The sequence below is a fragment of the Oreochromis aureus genome, linkage group 2 (genome assembly GCF_013358895.1).
Source record: "Oreochromis aureus strain Israel breed Guangdong linkage group 2, ZZ_aureus, whole genome shotgun sequence".
Classification (NCBI taxonomy): domain Eukaryota; kingdom Metazoa; phylum Chordata; class Actinopteri; order Cichliformes; family Cichlidae; genus Oreochromis; species Oreochromis aureus.
Genome location: NC_052943.1, coordinates 15,139,216 through 15,154,946, shown reverse-complemented (window position 1 = coordinate 15,154,946; position 15,731 = coordinate 15,139,216). Strand labels below are relative to the sequence as shown.

Here is a 15,731-nt window from a genome sequence, read left to right as displayed (position 1 = left end):
CTAATTTGTATCAATGTGAATGCCATCCTGAAGAGGAACACTTCTGGGATCCTATTGTGACAGGAAAGTAGCCATTTGAAAATACTGTAGTAATAACAGCTGTAAGAAGCTTCAATGCATAATCATGCGTATGAATGTGTACGTGCACACTCCCCTTCTGCATGCTGCTCTGTGACTTGTTCAGTGATTATAGCTATTGTGAGAGTGTGATATTCCTCTTTGATCATGGGCAGTATTGCCACTGAAGTACAATCACATTGGCCAGATTATGACCAAAATTAAGCAAATACTCTTTAACTTGATATTTTGCTCAGGATTTTGAAATGAACATTGAATTAAAGTATTGATGAGTTATCCAAGATAAATATGTGTCCTCTCATGGCTTATGACTAATAAAGGAAACTTATAACTGAACATGTGCTCTTCCTACTGTAAGTGTATTAAAGATGTTTACGTGCTTTGCTAAAAAAATGAATGAAAATTAGCATTTTTTAACAAATATTTTTATTTAAAAGTCACAAAATTAACATTCATATCACTGACCAAACAACTGCAATCACAGAGGCAATTGAGTAGTGCATGAAGAGCCTCTTTAGCTTTCAGAAGCATTTTGTGAACTATATTAGACTGTGTTGCTAGGAAACCAACTTTTCTGTCCTTTCTATTTTCAGCTGTGACATCTTTGCTTTCCAACTGACTGCTTTCCTCAAGTCTGTATAATGTCTGTTATGCTTACGTCAATCCTCTCCCAAGGAGACACAGCAAGAGTCGTTCAAGACATGTAAACATTCTTTAACTCCTTTGTGGCGTGGTCTGAGGTTGGAGCAGCCTCTCAGGCTGAGGTTTTATTTGGCACATTCAGCTCGTGGGCTAAACGCCGTCGCCAGCTCTTCTGGTTTGGTTAATCCCATCCTTGGAGCGATCATTCTGGTTGGAGGAAAACATGCCTCGATACATGGCTTTCTCTTTTTGTAAGTCCCGACTGAGTTTCTCCTCAGCCCTCTGCAGGTACTTCCTCACATTGGCATCTGTGGCAGAAACATATACATTAACTCGCTGGTCTCCAGAGAAAAGATCAGACAACCTATGTTCAAGTTACTATGAGAAACTCTATATCCTTCAGAGAAAAAAAAAACTGCACAAGTTACCCACCTGCTCTTGATAAAATGAAATGACTCATATATGAGTCTTCTAACATGCTTTAATTAAATATGGGAAATGGTGACGCTTCTAACTCATGTATTTAATTGATCACAAAGTTAAACGAGGTCAGCAAGCTTTTCCAAAGCTGAGCTCACTGTTTACTTTAAAGATGAGTATTAATATTAATTGCATTTATTGCCATTTCTGAATGGATAGCATTGTAACAAAAGAACAATTTTTGGTTATGGCGGTGGACTGATTACAAATGTAGACTGAAAAATAAATACACTTGGAGAGCACAGGTGTCCACATTGAGCTACTTGTTCACCATTTATTAATTTAGAAATTTTACGTCACTTGGACACAAAACAGCTCCCACCAAAGAACTGCTGTTTTGACATGCTCTGTGTTAGTCATCTACAAAATACAACTTATTCATCAAAGTTAGAGATACTTATTATTGCTATTTTTTCCTGCTTCCAGCTAGTGCAACTAGCTGAATGAATGTTTAATGTTTTCGCTCTTGAAAGTCGCCACCAGAAATACCTCTTGGCACAAAGATTATGACACAGCCTCCGTGAGAAAGTTATAAACAAGTGCGGACTAAGATGTAAGGAAAAAGAGCTATTGGTGCTAGCAGTGCTAGTCACACTATGCTAACTACTATGATGAATGTGCTGCATATTTCGGTAGCATTTAAAACAGTATGTACCACTGGCAGACAGAGGACGTGGCTGATATCCAGAAAGACAGCACAGAGGCACTAATAATGGCAGCACAGGAACAAGCTCTGAGTACAAGGTCCATAGAGGCTGGGGTCCATCACACCAGACCCCAAGTGCAGGCCGTGTAAAGATGTCCCTTGAGACAATCCAGCACATAAGAGGGAGGGTACAAGATGCTAGCAGGCAGGGCATACATGGAACGCCGCAACGAAGTGGCCGTCATAGTATACAGAAAAATCCCCCATACTGTATGTTTTATGTAAACCTGGGGTGAGCTCACTTATAACTATGTTATAAATAATTTCAAGGGAACCATCAATTCCTGACTTGTTATTTTTAAGTTTATCTTCATTTAGTAGTTATGTAGTTATGGCATCAGAATATATTCTGTGTTTATTTTATGCAATTTGATGAACCGAAATGTTTTTAAACTTTAGTAAATTAAACCTAACATATTTTCAATCAGAGCCCTGGAGATGTTTCTTTTGGTAGAAGATTATAACCTCTTTGGTGGTCCTTAAAAATGTAATATGCGGGAAGAAAAACCTGGCTATATATGTCAACTTGCTCTGAACGATCATGAGAGTCTGGGTCTTTACCATTAGGCTGCTCTTTAGAGGCCTGGATGAGGTACTCTTTGGCTGTCTCTGCATCTCCCATCTCCAGAGTGGCTACCCCGGCCCTGTACAGCGCTTTGGCATTGCCTGGTCGCCACTTTAGCACTCGCAGACTGTACTCCTGCACACGAGTATAATCAACAATCTTTCTCTGCAGCAAACAGGCTGGAAGAGATATAAAGAAATGATTATACTGAGGCACTTGTATCAAACTAGAGACTAGAGAGCAGTTTTTCAAAGAGTTAGTAATTCAACAGCTTTGAAAGAATATGACATTATCTCAGAATGATATTTACCTACCAGCAAGGTTGTTGTAGCAGTCCACTTGAGTATTTCTCATTAAAGCCTCCTGTTCAGCTGTGAGCACAGGTGTCTCAGGCCCAAACCCTTTCACTGATGTCGTCACATCTGAGTCAATGCTTCGCAGGAGCAGAAGAGCGCGGTGATAACGACCAATGGCTGAGCGAATGTTCTTGTCCTTGTAGAAAGCATTTCCTTCTGTTTTCAGCTGGGCTGCTTCCTCTAGCAAAGCTGAAACCGGCTTAGCAGAATTTGGTTTGTGTCCAAAGAGGCTTGGTGCTGCTGCCGCTGCCCCCTGTACATCTAGGCTAGCCTCCCCACCAGCACCCTCCATGTCTGCAGTGAAGCTAATCAGCTGTTGGGGTGAGAAAGCACATTTTAGTTTATTCTTAAACAGAAAGCCTAAAACATAAAGTGGTGAGATGTAGAGAAAAAGATCTAAGGACTTATGAAACATACAGGTTCAGGCCACTTTATTAGGTACACCTGTTCATTAACTGCTCATTAATTGAAACAAAAAAAGAGCTAAAATAACTTACATACATAATCACTCACTGGCCACCTTGTTAGGTGCACAGGTTCCACTGCTTGTATACTACAAACATGTAATCAGCCAATCACACGGCAAGAATAGAGTCAAGACAACAACATGAAAACATGGAGCCCACCCTTGTGTCAGTAGTTCAGGTTGCTGATGGTGGTGGTTTAATAATGTGGGGGTACATTTTCAGTTTACAGTTTGAGGGGTACTGAGGGGTACAGTTTCTGCCCCTTATTACCAACCGAGCAATGTTTACACGCAACAGTCCACCTGAGTCTGATCGACATTAAGAAGGCTCGACACCACCTGTTTCAGTGTAAAAGGATTCTCTGCATATAATGGTAGAAAGCACTTATGTGTAAGAAAAACAGTTTGTCACACCTCTGCTACTTTACTCCTTCACTTATAATACCTCACATATGACCTGGCAGTCACACAGTGAGCCACATTGCTTTTAATAAGAAGGTAGACAAACCGCAAGAGCAGTAGTTTTTGGCCATTTCACCATATTTAAAATGTCAGACGGCAAGTCTACAGCTTTTTATTTTAAGTATTGCTACATGGCAACATTACATTTTTTTACGAATCAAATAGAAAGCACGTCACTCAGGTCCAAACGTAAACCGACGTTTTTGCGGCAAAACGTCCAGGGTTTGTAGCTACCGCTACAGCTAGCAGGCTGCCAAGCTAGCCCGCGTCCTCGAACACTAGCTAACTCACTAGTTCCCGTATGTTCGCGCATTTTAGGAGGTTCGCTACATGAAAGCTGTATTATTATGCATTCTCTCGCCTTACGCCAGTGAAGCGACAATCCACGGATAGCTACTTTTCAGCTGGTAGTCATCTTAGTTGTTGCCACACGTGCGCTTCCTTGCTTGCCTTTCTATGGACTCGCCCACAAACTGTGTGCAGCGTTACTGCCACCATAAGGCCGAAGCAGGAATTGCCAGCAAATTATCACAAAATACAGCCTCTTCGTTTTTATTAAATATAATTTTGAAAGTAATCCATGCACAAAATACTAAAACGAACTTTTTTGGTGTAAATTACACTTGTTCTGGAACAAAAAAATGTAAACGTAGTTACTGAAAAAATTGCCCCAAAACATTATTTAAAATACTAAATAACACTTGGGAAACCCTGAGAATGGTATATAATCAAATGTTTTTATAAGCTCGCAATTGCCTCTGTAATAGTTTGTATTATTAAACGAACAGGCTATATGAACAAAGATTTTAAAATTGAGAAGTTAATAAAAAAATCTGTGAATATTGAAAAGTTAGGCAAGGTAGATTTCATAGTTTGCTTAAATCATGTATAGATTAAGTTTGAAATTAAGTCTGAAACTCAGTGAGTATTCAGTATGACGGTGACCATCTTTAACTTCAGCGATGAATTTATTAAACAATGTTTTCAAAATCTACTTTTCAGGTTCCAGAGTCCTGATAACAGAGCTATACCAAGCATACCACACAGCAACTAAAATAGCTCATGAAAAATTTACATTTGATACTGGAGATTGATAAATATAATTATCTGATGGTTTATTTTTTTCTTAAATACACAACAAAAAATCTTTTTGTTTTTTTACAATTTCAAAATCTTTCATAATTGTATAATGACTCATTGATAAAACTGCAAATGCCCTAATATAATTATTCCAATTAAAAAAAGAAAAAAAAACCACATTTATCACAAAGCACCTGTAAAATTTTAGAAATACTTTTAAACTGTTCTAAGATGTAAAGTGCAGTTCACACCAACAAACCTCTAGATTAATCTGAAAACACAACACAATTGACACAAGCTCAATAATGCAAAATGACATTTTAAAAAAAGTGAAATTGTGTAAAAACATAATGCAGCAGCAAATCATTTAAACCCCTTTATTTAAACCTTTGTTTAAAAAAAGACACCATTTCAAATCGACATAGAAATGTTAGAAATAGAAATGTTTAAAAAACAATGCTGGTTTCAAATTTAATGACAGCAACATGTTTAAAAATGACTGAGAATGCAGAGGTGCAATGACATGATAAAAGAAAGCACATGGCGGAGACTTAATGTGAGAATCCAAAGTCAAAGCTGAGTCATAAGTTACCCTAAGCGTCCTGAAAAGTGACAAGGGAACCAAGAGTTTCAGTTAGGCAGAAGTCTGTCAGGGGCAGTAACAACTTCTGATTTCTCTTTGTTAAGCTTGAGAAAATTGTTGCTACCGCTGAGAAATATACTGAAGAGGGAGCAGATATACCAGAAACAATAGGGCCCCCAAAACAGAATCTTGTTGCACACCAGAGGCAAGAGAAGTGGAAGGAGACCTGAATTTAGAAACAACCATGGAAGAGAATCTTTCAGACAGATATGAAGCAAGCCACTTCAAAGCAGACCCTAAAACACCCACCCAGTATCTCAGTCTATCAAGCATAATGTGATGGTCAGCAGTGTCTGGTCTGGGACACGGCTGACTGTAACACTGTGCTATTTTGCTGGACTGATCTCTACATAAGAAAGATTGTAATTTATGAAGTATTTGTGTACAACAGCTGTAAGCTGCTTAGCCTTAACCTTTTCTAAGCAATAACTTTTGAGATTGGTATATAAGTGCTAAAAAGAGAAGGTTCAAGTATTTTTTTAAGTAAGTCAATGATAGTATTCTTAAACAGGGACTTAAACAGGAACAAACCATGCACTGATTACAAACAATGAATTCCTCCAAGGTCCTAAGGCCAACATGATCATTTCACAAAATATTTGGCATAAAAATAGAAGGTGTGATAATATATCACCATAAAAAATACATCTGCATCCCACTAAATCATTAGTTTGTCACTCCGGCTGACTGGTGGTTAGCATTAGTTCAGTTTCATTCTGACCATCGGGCTTCTCCTCCTTGTCTGTTTTGATGATGCCATTGCTCGTTAATGTTAGTTTTTGTGATTGTTTGTTGGCCTTCACTTTGAATACGTCCCACCTCTCAGAAATCAATCCTCTATTGAAGAGCTGTGATGACAGGTAGGAGAACAACAAAGTAACAAAGATAGTGGATAACATGCAGATAGTCCTGGCCGGAGAGCGCTGGACATAGATGCCATCTTCAAGAGTGCAACCCGGGAAGTGAAGGACAACAGGTAACCCTATGGATGGTTCACCACTGAGCAATCTCAGCAGCACTCCAACTAGCAAGCCCATGATGGAGCCATAACCATTGGAGATGTTGAAAAAGAGGACGCAGACTAGTTGAGGGAACATGATGGTGTAGGTTATGTCTGAGCCCAGGATCCAAAAAACCATGATGCTGTTGTTTAGGAAGGTGAGCGATGTGCCAGCCACGCCCACCAGCACCACAGTGACACGGATCACCCACTGGAGCTCCCTGTCTGATGCCTGCAAAAAAATAAATAAAAAAAATCTGGAAACTGAAACAGAAAAGACATAACCACAGCTCTAATCTCCCCCTTTCAGGTCTCTTACTGTGGTCCTTAGGATGTTCTTATATATGTTGGATGAGAAGATGGAGGCAGCGGATAATAGTGCAGAGTCTGTTGAGGACATCGCAGCAGCAGCTACAGCTCCAATACCAATGATGGAGATGTAGTTTGGAGTGAGGTACTGCAGAGCAATTGGCAGAACCTGACCAGCATCTCCTCGCTCGAAGGGGGATGGGGAGCCATATAAGGTCATGTTCCAGTCTGGCATAAAAACATAAAAATGTTATATAAAGTCATATAAATTCATTAATATTTTTACACTTGTTGTTCACTCTGTTGTTGTACCTGTTGATGCCGCGACTGCTCCAATCAGCACAGATGGGATTCCAAGTATGAAGACTAGAGGAACTGCAATAAAGCAGGTGATCCTGGCTGTATTTGATGAGGAGGCTGAAAGAGTCCTCTGGTGGAAGTCCTGATATCCAAGGTTACCTAAACCCTTCAAAAAGAAATGACAATTAAGGACTACAATACTTTAAATCTGTGACTGATGCCATTAATTTATTTTTAATAGCCAAGTCATAATAATCTGTACAGTTTGTCATGCTGCACAAATAAACCTCACACACTCTTCACACAGTATATTATACATCACCATATCACACAATAAATGATATCATATTGTCATACAATACCTGCCTCTGAGGTATGTATGTTTTTTAAAAAAATAAAGTCTTTTTATTGAGAACTTTCCCCATACATATAAACAAAAAAACAAGCAAACAAAAATTAATTAAAGATGATTCATACATTTGGGGTAATTAACCCATACACCTAAAGCTGTATCAAAATAGTGAAAGAAAGATCATCATTTAGTCTATAAATAGTTTGCTGCTTTATAAGTAAGCCCTCTGTGAAGCTAGAACATCTTACATCTTCATCTTGAAGAAAATAAGAATTCAATTCAATTCAATTTTATTTATACAGCATCAAATCACAACAACAGTCACCTCAAGGCGCTTTATATTGTAAAGTAGACCCTACAATAATACATACAGAGAAAAACTCAACAATCATATGCCCCCTATGAGCAAGCACTTTTGCAACAGTGGGAAAGAAAACTCCCCTTTAACAGGAAGAAACCTCTGGCAGAACCAGGCTCAGGGTTGGGGTGAGAGAAGGAAGACAGGATAAAGACATGCTGTGGAAGAGAGACAGAGATTAATAACAAATGTGATTGAATGCAGAGAGGTCTATCAACACATGTGAGAAAGGTGACTGAAAGGGAAATACTCAATGCATCATGGGAATCCCCCAGCAGCGTACACCTATTGCAGCATAACTAAGGGAGGATTCAGGGTCACCTGATCCAGCCCTAACTATATGCTTTAGCAAAGAGGAAAGTTTTAAGCCTAATCTTAAAAGTAGAGATAGTGTCTGTCTCCTGAATCCAAACTGGAAGCTGGTTCCATAGAAGAGGGGCCTGAAAACTGAAGGCTCTGACCTTATAGTACCATATCACCCCATTTGAGCACTTCGCTCTCGCACTGCAGGCTTACTTGTTGTTCCTAGAGTATTTAAAAGTAGAATGGGAGGCAGAGCCTTCGGCTTTCAGGCTCCTCTCTGTGAAACTAGCTTACAGTTTGGATTCAGGAGATGGACACTCTACTTTTAAGATTAAGCTTAAAACTTTCCTTTCAGTTAGGGCTGGATCAGGTGACCCTGAATCCTCCCTTGGTTATACTGCAATAGGTGTGGGTTGCTGGGGGATTCCCATGATTCCCTATGTGTTAACAGACCTCTCTGCATTGAATCATTACTTATTATTAATATCTGTCTCTCGTCCTCTCCTCACCCCAAACGGTCGCTACAGATAGCCACGCCTCCCTTAGCCAGGTTCTGCTGGAGGTTTAAAGGCTGTTAAAGGGGAGTTTTTCCTTTCCACTGTCGCCACAGCGCTTGCTCGGTTTTCCTGTTGTTGTTGTGATTTGGTGCTATATAAATGAAATTGAATTGAACTACACTGAAGGAATTTCACTATCCACTGGCTGATGTTACAGTGGGCTGATTAAGTGAAATAGCCCAATTCATGCATGACCCACAGATTGACTGCACACTAACAGTTATGATGTGGCTCATTTGCATTTTCAAAGTACATTACTTATTTGGATTTTGTTGTTATAATCGTGTTACAGAAAGCCATATAATAAGCAAAAAAAGGAATGCATCTGTTGCTTCTTGTTGGACCCTTGAGCCACTACCTCAAAGCAGTGGAGGTCTCTCAGGTATCTATTCCTCCAATAATTAGGAATTACTGCAAAAGATAGAATTAATTCTTACCAATAATAATACATTGTCAATCCATTGCCATGCCTCTTCTTTTTCCACAGAACCAATCCAAGGTGCCTGGTAGGTAAAGTTGAAAGCAGTCTTGGTAATGTCAACTGAGTGTGGGCTCATCAGGATGAAAGGGACACAGAGCCACTACAAAAATAAACAAGGAAGCAGTCGTTTCAAGCTCTCACAATTTTCATTTTTGCCTTATAAATTACTGGGATTGGTGCTGTGGTGAGACAAAGTTGACCAACTTAGGTGTCAAAAATGTTTAATGTAAACTCACCATACTGAAGAATATGAGAGTTAGCTGTATGATGTCTGTGTAGGCTACAGAGTAGAGGCCTCCCAGTAATGTGTAAATGATGGCTACTGTGGCAGAGATCCAAATGGAAACAGTGTAGGACAAACCCAGGATCAGGCTTATTGTTGCTCCTACAGGAGTGACAGAATCATGCCCATTCAGTTTTAGGTGATAGTACCGACAGCACACTTCAATATGAGTCAATTAAATGTTGATTCATAACTTCTGTGTAATATTCACAGACTTAAAATATGCAAGACTGATAAAAAGCACAGGGACCTGACTGGATTTTATGGAGCACAACAGCTGCGAGTCTCCCCTCGCAGTAATATAATTAAAATCCTGCATTCCTTGCAAGACTTTCCCTGTGATTATTACCCATAAAACACGTCTGAGCATTTCACATGGTCATATATCAAAAACATTATCTTTATAATTACTCTGGTGCACAATCAGTGCGCAGTTGTCTTAAGCTTGTTTGTGTGTTATTTTTATTGTTTTCCTTTGCATTGGTTCCACTTACCTAAGCCGATAAGAGTTCCTGTCACCCAGATTACATCAGAAATGACCAGAACCACAGAAAGCACTCCACTTATTAACCTTCCATACTTGATCTGGAAGGGGTCCATCATTGTCACATATTTCCTCTCCCTCATTGGCTTGGCAAAGAAAAGTCCACCTCAATGGATCAATCACAAAAAGAGAGGAAAAGTTATGTTCCTGCCTGCACAGGAGTGCCACTGCTTGAAGTCTGTGATCTGATAATTAATGTTCTTTAAATCTGTCAAATTCATAATAGATAGTTTGTTTGTTTGTTACAAAGCATTGCCAAAACTTTTCACCACACCCAGACTTTTTAAATTTTTAAACTTGTATCCATCAGTCACAGGATTGACTTCCAGTTCCCGGAACTGTAAAAGGCATTATATCAGGTTTTTTTTTCCCATGTCTGCAGTACTTTTCCACTGATCTCATACTGATTTCTTAGATCAGCAGAGTTCCTTTTTAATATATTCTAAGTAATCGTATGCAAATCCATTATTGCACTAATAAGATGGATCTGCGTTTATCAGGTCCATCTATATCTAGCATTTATGTCTACCAGTGATGGACATAAATGCTGTACTACAGTTTTTACTAAGTTGAATGTGTTCCTCCACTTGCAGCATCATATGAGGGTCAGTGTGACATTTCAAACGCACCAGAATGTGAAACAAAATACAGATATTGTGCAGGAACATACTGCATGAAGCTTTGGAAACACACTGAAATGAAATCACACACGCTGTAAAACTTACCAACAATAAAAGTCAGCGCTGTTGTCACTGGCATGACCGCCCAGGTGAGTCCCAGAGTTGGAGTGTACACAATCTCCGTCAGGCCAACAATGAAGCCGCCTCCTATAAATGTAGCTACAGGGAGCACAGCATGAATGTACACACACGCACACACACGCACACACACACACACACACGCACACACACACACACACACACACACACACACACACACACACACACACACACACACACACACACACACACACACACACACACACACACACACACACACACACATGCTTTGTCTTTGCTATTGTGTCTTATTAAGTGTGCCCGTTTGCTAAATGGGCAAAATCTTAATGTAAGTTCAACTAGTTTAATTTTTTTATTTTTACTGATGACACTATTAGCTTTGGAAAGATAACATCAAACACAGCAGTATTTGATGTTATCTGGCAATATAAATCAATTACTTGGCAGCAGAGCGAGAGAGAGACTGCATGAGGTCATAAAATAAAAACTCAGATGCAGGCTGGGACAGATCAAATCTAAAACAACAGCATACTGAACAGCCTCACTTGTAGGAGCCATTTTTAACTGTTTTAAGGTGTATTTCTTCAGAAATGAACAAAATACTATTTAAAAAAAACATATCTACAGGCATGATTCCTGTGCCATGGAATGACCAACCAAGCTTTGATTCATAATTGTTTTTCACTACCACTAAAGAATAATGTAAAGGGCACAATGAGGTGCCTGTTTGCATAATACACATCCTTTCTGCAGTGACACTAAATGATATTAAACTAATTTTAACAAACTAAGCCATGCAATAATTTTGTTATTGTCTATGAGAATCGAGCTCCAACTTTATTTCTTTTCTTTTTTGCACAGAACAGAAAAAAAATGGCTCACTACAGCTTTGCTCTTCAACGTTGGTGTTTGCATATGTGGCTGCTGCAGTTATGTAATTATGTATTTAACCTTTTAAAACCTGAACCGAGAAATAACCGCCAGAAAATTCTAGGCTTTTGAAAATGGAGTGTTTATTTACCTTTCTGATGACTACATATATATACATACATATATATATATATATATATATATATATATATATATATATATATATATATATATATATATATATATATATATATATATATATATATATATATACACACACACACACATATACATACATATATATATATACACACATATATATATATATATATACATACATACGTACATATATATTTAAAAATTTCTCCCACATTCACCATTTTTCCTACACACTGCATGCTAACCTGTCATGGTGAAGACTCCCACCGCCAGACTGATCCCTCTGTTGCCCAACAGCGTGATCTCTCTCCGGTCTGCTTTGCTGTCTTTCTCTAACTCCTTGGACTTCCTCGAGGCCCACAGTCCGGTACCCAGCACCATCAGGTAAAACAGTACCATCACCACCAGGCCTGGGACGTTGAGGGTCATCGTGCGCTGCAGACAGACAGACAGACAATGGCTCCTACTAGCTCTCTCAAATACCTACTGCTAAATAAGCATGACCTGCCTCCTGATGTAGACCTGGAGTGGTGTTGCTCAATAACAAAGCTCACAAACAGAACACAAAGGAAAAATAGGAGCAGATCCCTGTTCAGATAATCTCAAAACTGTAGGTAGGTTAACTTGACAAAATAATGCTCTCTAAAGCTCCATTCATACACATCTAAAGACTGGTTGTATATATTTTATTGTACTTACAGTTTTCCTTGTGTAATTTATTTATGGTTAAATAAGATGTATTTTTATTAGTGCCAGGTCACCCGTTGTCAAGTATTCACTTTGTCACTAATAGTAACTAACAGGGTTACTAATGATTTATAATCTTATTTTCCTGTTTATTGTATATAAGCCCTGCAAGAATGCCTTTGTCCAGGGAGTAGCCTTCCTCTCACACTGTGACATGCACAAGCAAATGTATGGATGGCTATCGAGTATATATAGTTATTATTCCTACCTGTTGGAATAACCAGAGCTGCATAGACTAACTTTGAGTTTATACTAATAGTGAAATTAATATGGAGTTAACAAATCAATCTGAGTAGCAACTGTCTAACAAAAACTGCCACTTTGAGTGAAGCTTAGAAAATTAAAGCTTGTGAGTTTACTGTTAGTAATAGTAGTAGCATCATTAATGACACGCTCTGTCATTAATACTTATTAATATTCATGAATAATTTAATGTAGTTACCATCATTGTGCCATGTGTGGAACAAATGCTACAAGTCTTGTAGTAATCAGTAATGCACATTTCTTGCAAACTTGGAATTGTTATCATTAGTCTGATCTATTGCTAGTGCTCTATCACTCTCGCTAACCTTCAGTCCAGCTCAACAATCCTACTCCTTTTACATTTGTAATTTTCCACTTGTAAACCTGTTTTCAAAGAGGTGTGGATTCAACCTCAAGGTATGTTGGAGGCAGCAGTTTGTAGTACTGTTGAAATCCAGCCCATTGTTTGGCAGGCGTCCACTTTTATTGGAATGAAGGATATTAAGTTTACACACTTTTATGGATGACAGCATTTTGTGAGAAACTTTATGGATCACACCAAGTAAAGAAATAAAGTATGCGAGTTCATGCCACTGCCACTGTTTCCTTGCAGAGATTTCAGTCTTCATTAACGGGTTTGCAGTTTGATTTGGAAAAGAAAATGCCTTTAAATTTAGCATTTCAGAAATGACTGCTGACACTTTGCTTTGAAACTACTAAAAGCCAGTGTTTTTATTTTCATCTTACTAAAACTAGCAAACAGATTTAGACAGTTTTTACAACAAAAGATCCATAAAACTAATCTTTATGCTTTTTTTTTTAAAATGAAAATATCAACAGTTGCAGCCCCTGCAAAAGAAAAATGTGTTTCAGGGGGTGACCACAGACACCTTTTGATCCCCTCTTGAATGATTTTTTCTCCAGTTAAAGTGATGTTAGCAGTACTGTTAGTATGAATCGGTACCTGCAGCCCATTCAGGTTTCACAGGTAGTGCATCTTCTTCAGGAGCTGAGAAGGTATGCTGTCTCCCAGCACAGATTTGGGAGTGTGGAAATACCAGGAGATGGGCTGTTAGATGATTATGTGGGACTTGTTTGAATAAATTGCTCTACCTGGTGCACTTTGTTATTCCTCTCTCTACTCAGACAGACGGATAACTGATAGATAATTGCATTTGCCAATTACTCCACAATGGCAAGAAAGAGCTGATTTTTAAAAACAGAAATAAAAGGAACTACACCAGGATGCTACGGGTAGCTGTCCTCTGTGCTGAATCAGGTCATCTAACATTAACGAGAATGAGGGAAATGTTTTATCACTGCTTAAAAAGTCATATAGGGACCCAGAGCAATGTGAACATATTGGGTGGATAATAAAAAATAGGATCCATTTACATTTCATATGGTCTTACCAGCAAGTCCATACAAGTCTTGTATGTATTTAGGCATCACCTTACTACTAAGAAATGGTATTCACAGTGTCTCATAAGGGGAAGCTCTTTGTTGCCAACGTGTTATAGATAGATAAACATAAAACATTCCACCTTTCACTATAATTTTGTCATATATTTTTTTCCTGTAAAAATAAATTCTTTTATTTAAACTGTACATGTCCTAACGTTGTTTTTTTTTGGGGGGGGTGGAGAAGTTCCAGTTGCTATGTGGGTAGTAAGACTATTAAACATGGAAGGACTAAATGGAAATAAATTCAAGCACCTAGCCATGTAGTCTGTCTTTACAAACATTTGTGAACGAATCTGTAGCTCTAAAGAGCTCACTGGATTCCAGCATGGTTCTATAAGAAGATACCGCCATTGCAACAAGTTAGTTTTGTGAATTTTGTTTCACTCCTAAGCATTCAACGACCTTCAGGTTGTATTACTGCAAAGTGGGAGTGTTGAGGAACCACATGAACTCAGCCACAAAGTGTCAGACCACGTAAAGTAAAAAAGCAGGGTCCCTGAATGGTGAGTCACCAACACTCTGCTGACTTAATAACTGTAGAGCTCCAAATCTCCTTTGGCTTTAACATCAGCACAAACATTGCTTCAATGGATGACTGTAGATTAAATGTATAGGTGGCCCAGTATGCAACATATAATATATATGAAGTGCACATTGTATATTGTATACTGTATAATATATAAACATTAAAAATAACTAGCGGGGAAACAACTGAGCTTCCATGCTGCACAATGCTTTGCCAGACCACAGAGGTCACTTAGCATTTATACTTTATATGAATGGAGATTCACTGACTATTTTCTCTTTAAAAAAAACATGAACAATTACCACAAATTTTTGTACATGATACAATTTCACAGACATTTTCATAGTGTGGAGTTTAGATAAATATTTTACTGCTACTATTCATAATCATCATCATTACCATTGCATTAATTATCATTTCATCAAAGCATTTATTGAAGCGGTTGGCCTTGTGTTAAAACTTGTATTACAGGTATTGTCATAATCTCATATTAACATTTTTATTACAGGTGCAGCTATAATTATTGTATACACATATTGCATTTCATGAAGAGTTGAAGCTCAGTCTTTGAGCTATGGAAAGAACACGCTTACAAAACACATATATCAGGTTATCCATTAGTATTTCTTTATTCATTTATATCCTTTTTATTAAGCTTTGAGTAGTGGCATTTTGGTGAAGCATCTATTCAGTAGATTACATATGTTCTTAGTTAAGATTACTACACATATCACAGAGAGCTTCTGTCTGGCAAAAGGTCAGAAGCGTCAACGGGCGGAGTGAGGCCGAGTGGATGCTGAGGTCGTGACACACTCGCACACACAAACAGTAGTTAGACTCATGTTTAGGTAAGAGTTCAAATATTCAAATAATAGTTTGCAAAACCTTGTAGCTGTAAGATTATGTTTGCAAAAGAGACAGTTTGTTCTAGGGGATAAGCAGAGTTAGAAGATTACCGGGAAGGACCTGGCCTCGGGAAGAAGAAGATGTCCTTTTAAATGTGTCAAAAGTTGTCAA

At 38.4% G+C, this 15,731-nt stretch overlaps 2 protein-coding genes across 3 annotated transcripts; both read right to left on the bottom strand.

Annotated features, from left to right (window-relative positions):
- Positions 1 to 485: 485 nt before the first annotated feature.
- On the bottom strand, positions 486 to 4,237 carry ttc9c (tetratricopeptide repeat domain 9C). 2 transcript variants are annotated; one of them, XM_031736591.2, is made up of 4 exons: positions 4,122 to 4,237; positions 2,786 to 3,140; positions 2,468 to 2,650; positions 486 to 1,028 (listed from the first exon to the last, which is right to left on the bottom strand). In XM_031736591.2, the coding sequence occupies exons 2-4, from the start codon at positions 3,117 to 3,119 to the stop codon at positions 871 to 873; spliced, it is 675 nt and encodes a 224-aa protein (XP_031592451.1). In that variant the 5' UTR covers positions 3,120 to 3,140; positions 4,122 to 4,237; the 3' UTR covers positions 486 to 870. The 2 variants fall into 2 exon arrangements, with proteins under 2 accessions (XP_031592451.1, XP_039475004.1); XM_039619070.1 differs by having other exon boundaries at positions 4,117 to 4,225.
- A 719-nt stretch (positions 4,238 to 4,956) lies between these two features.
- On the bottom strand, positions 4,957 to 13,857 carry LOC116320232 (high-affinity choline transporter 1-like). Its single transcript, XM_031739822.2, has 9 exons — positions 13,689 to 13,857; positions 11,980 to 12,169; positions 10,691 to 10,804; positions 9,916 to 10,071; positions 9,375 to 9,523; positions 9,095 to 9,238; positions 7,100 to 7,253; positions 6,798 to 7,015; positions 4,957 to 6,710 (listed from the first exon to the last, which is right to left on the bottom strand). Exons 2-9 carry the CDS (start codon positions 12,161 to 12,163, stop codon positions 6,153 to 6,155), a joined length of 1,677 nt encoding a protein of 558 aa, XP_031595682.1. The 5' UTR covers positions 12,164 to 12,169; positions 13,689 to 13,857; the 3' UTR covers positions 4,957 to 6,152.
- Between the last annotated feature and the right edge of the window lie 1,874 nt (positions 13,858 to 15,731).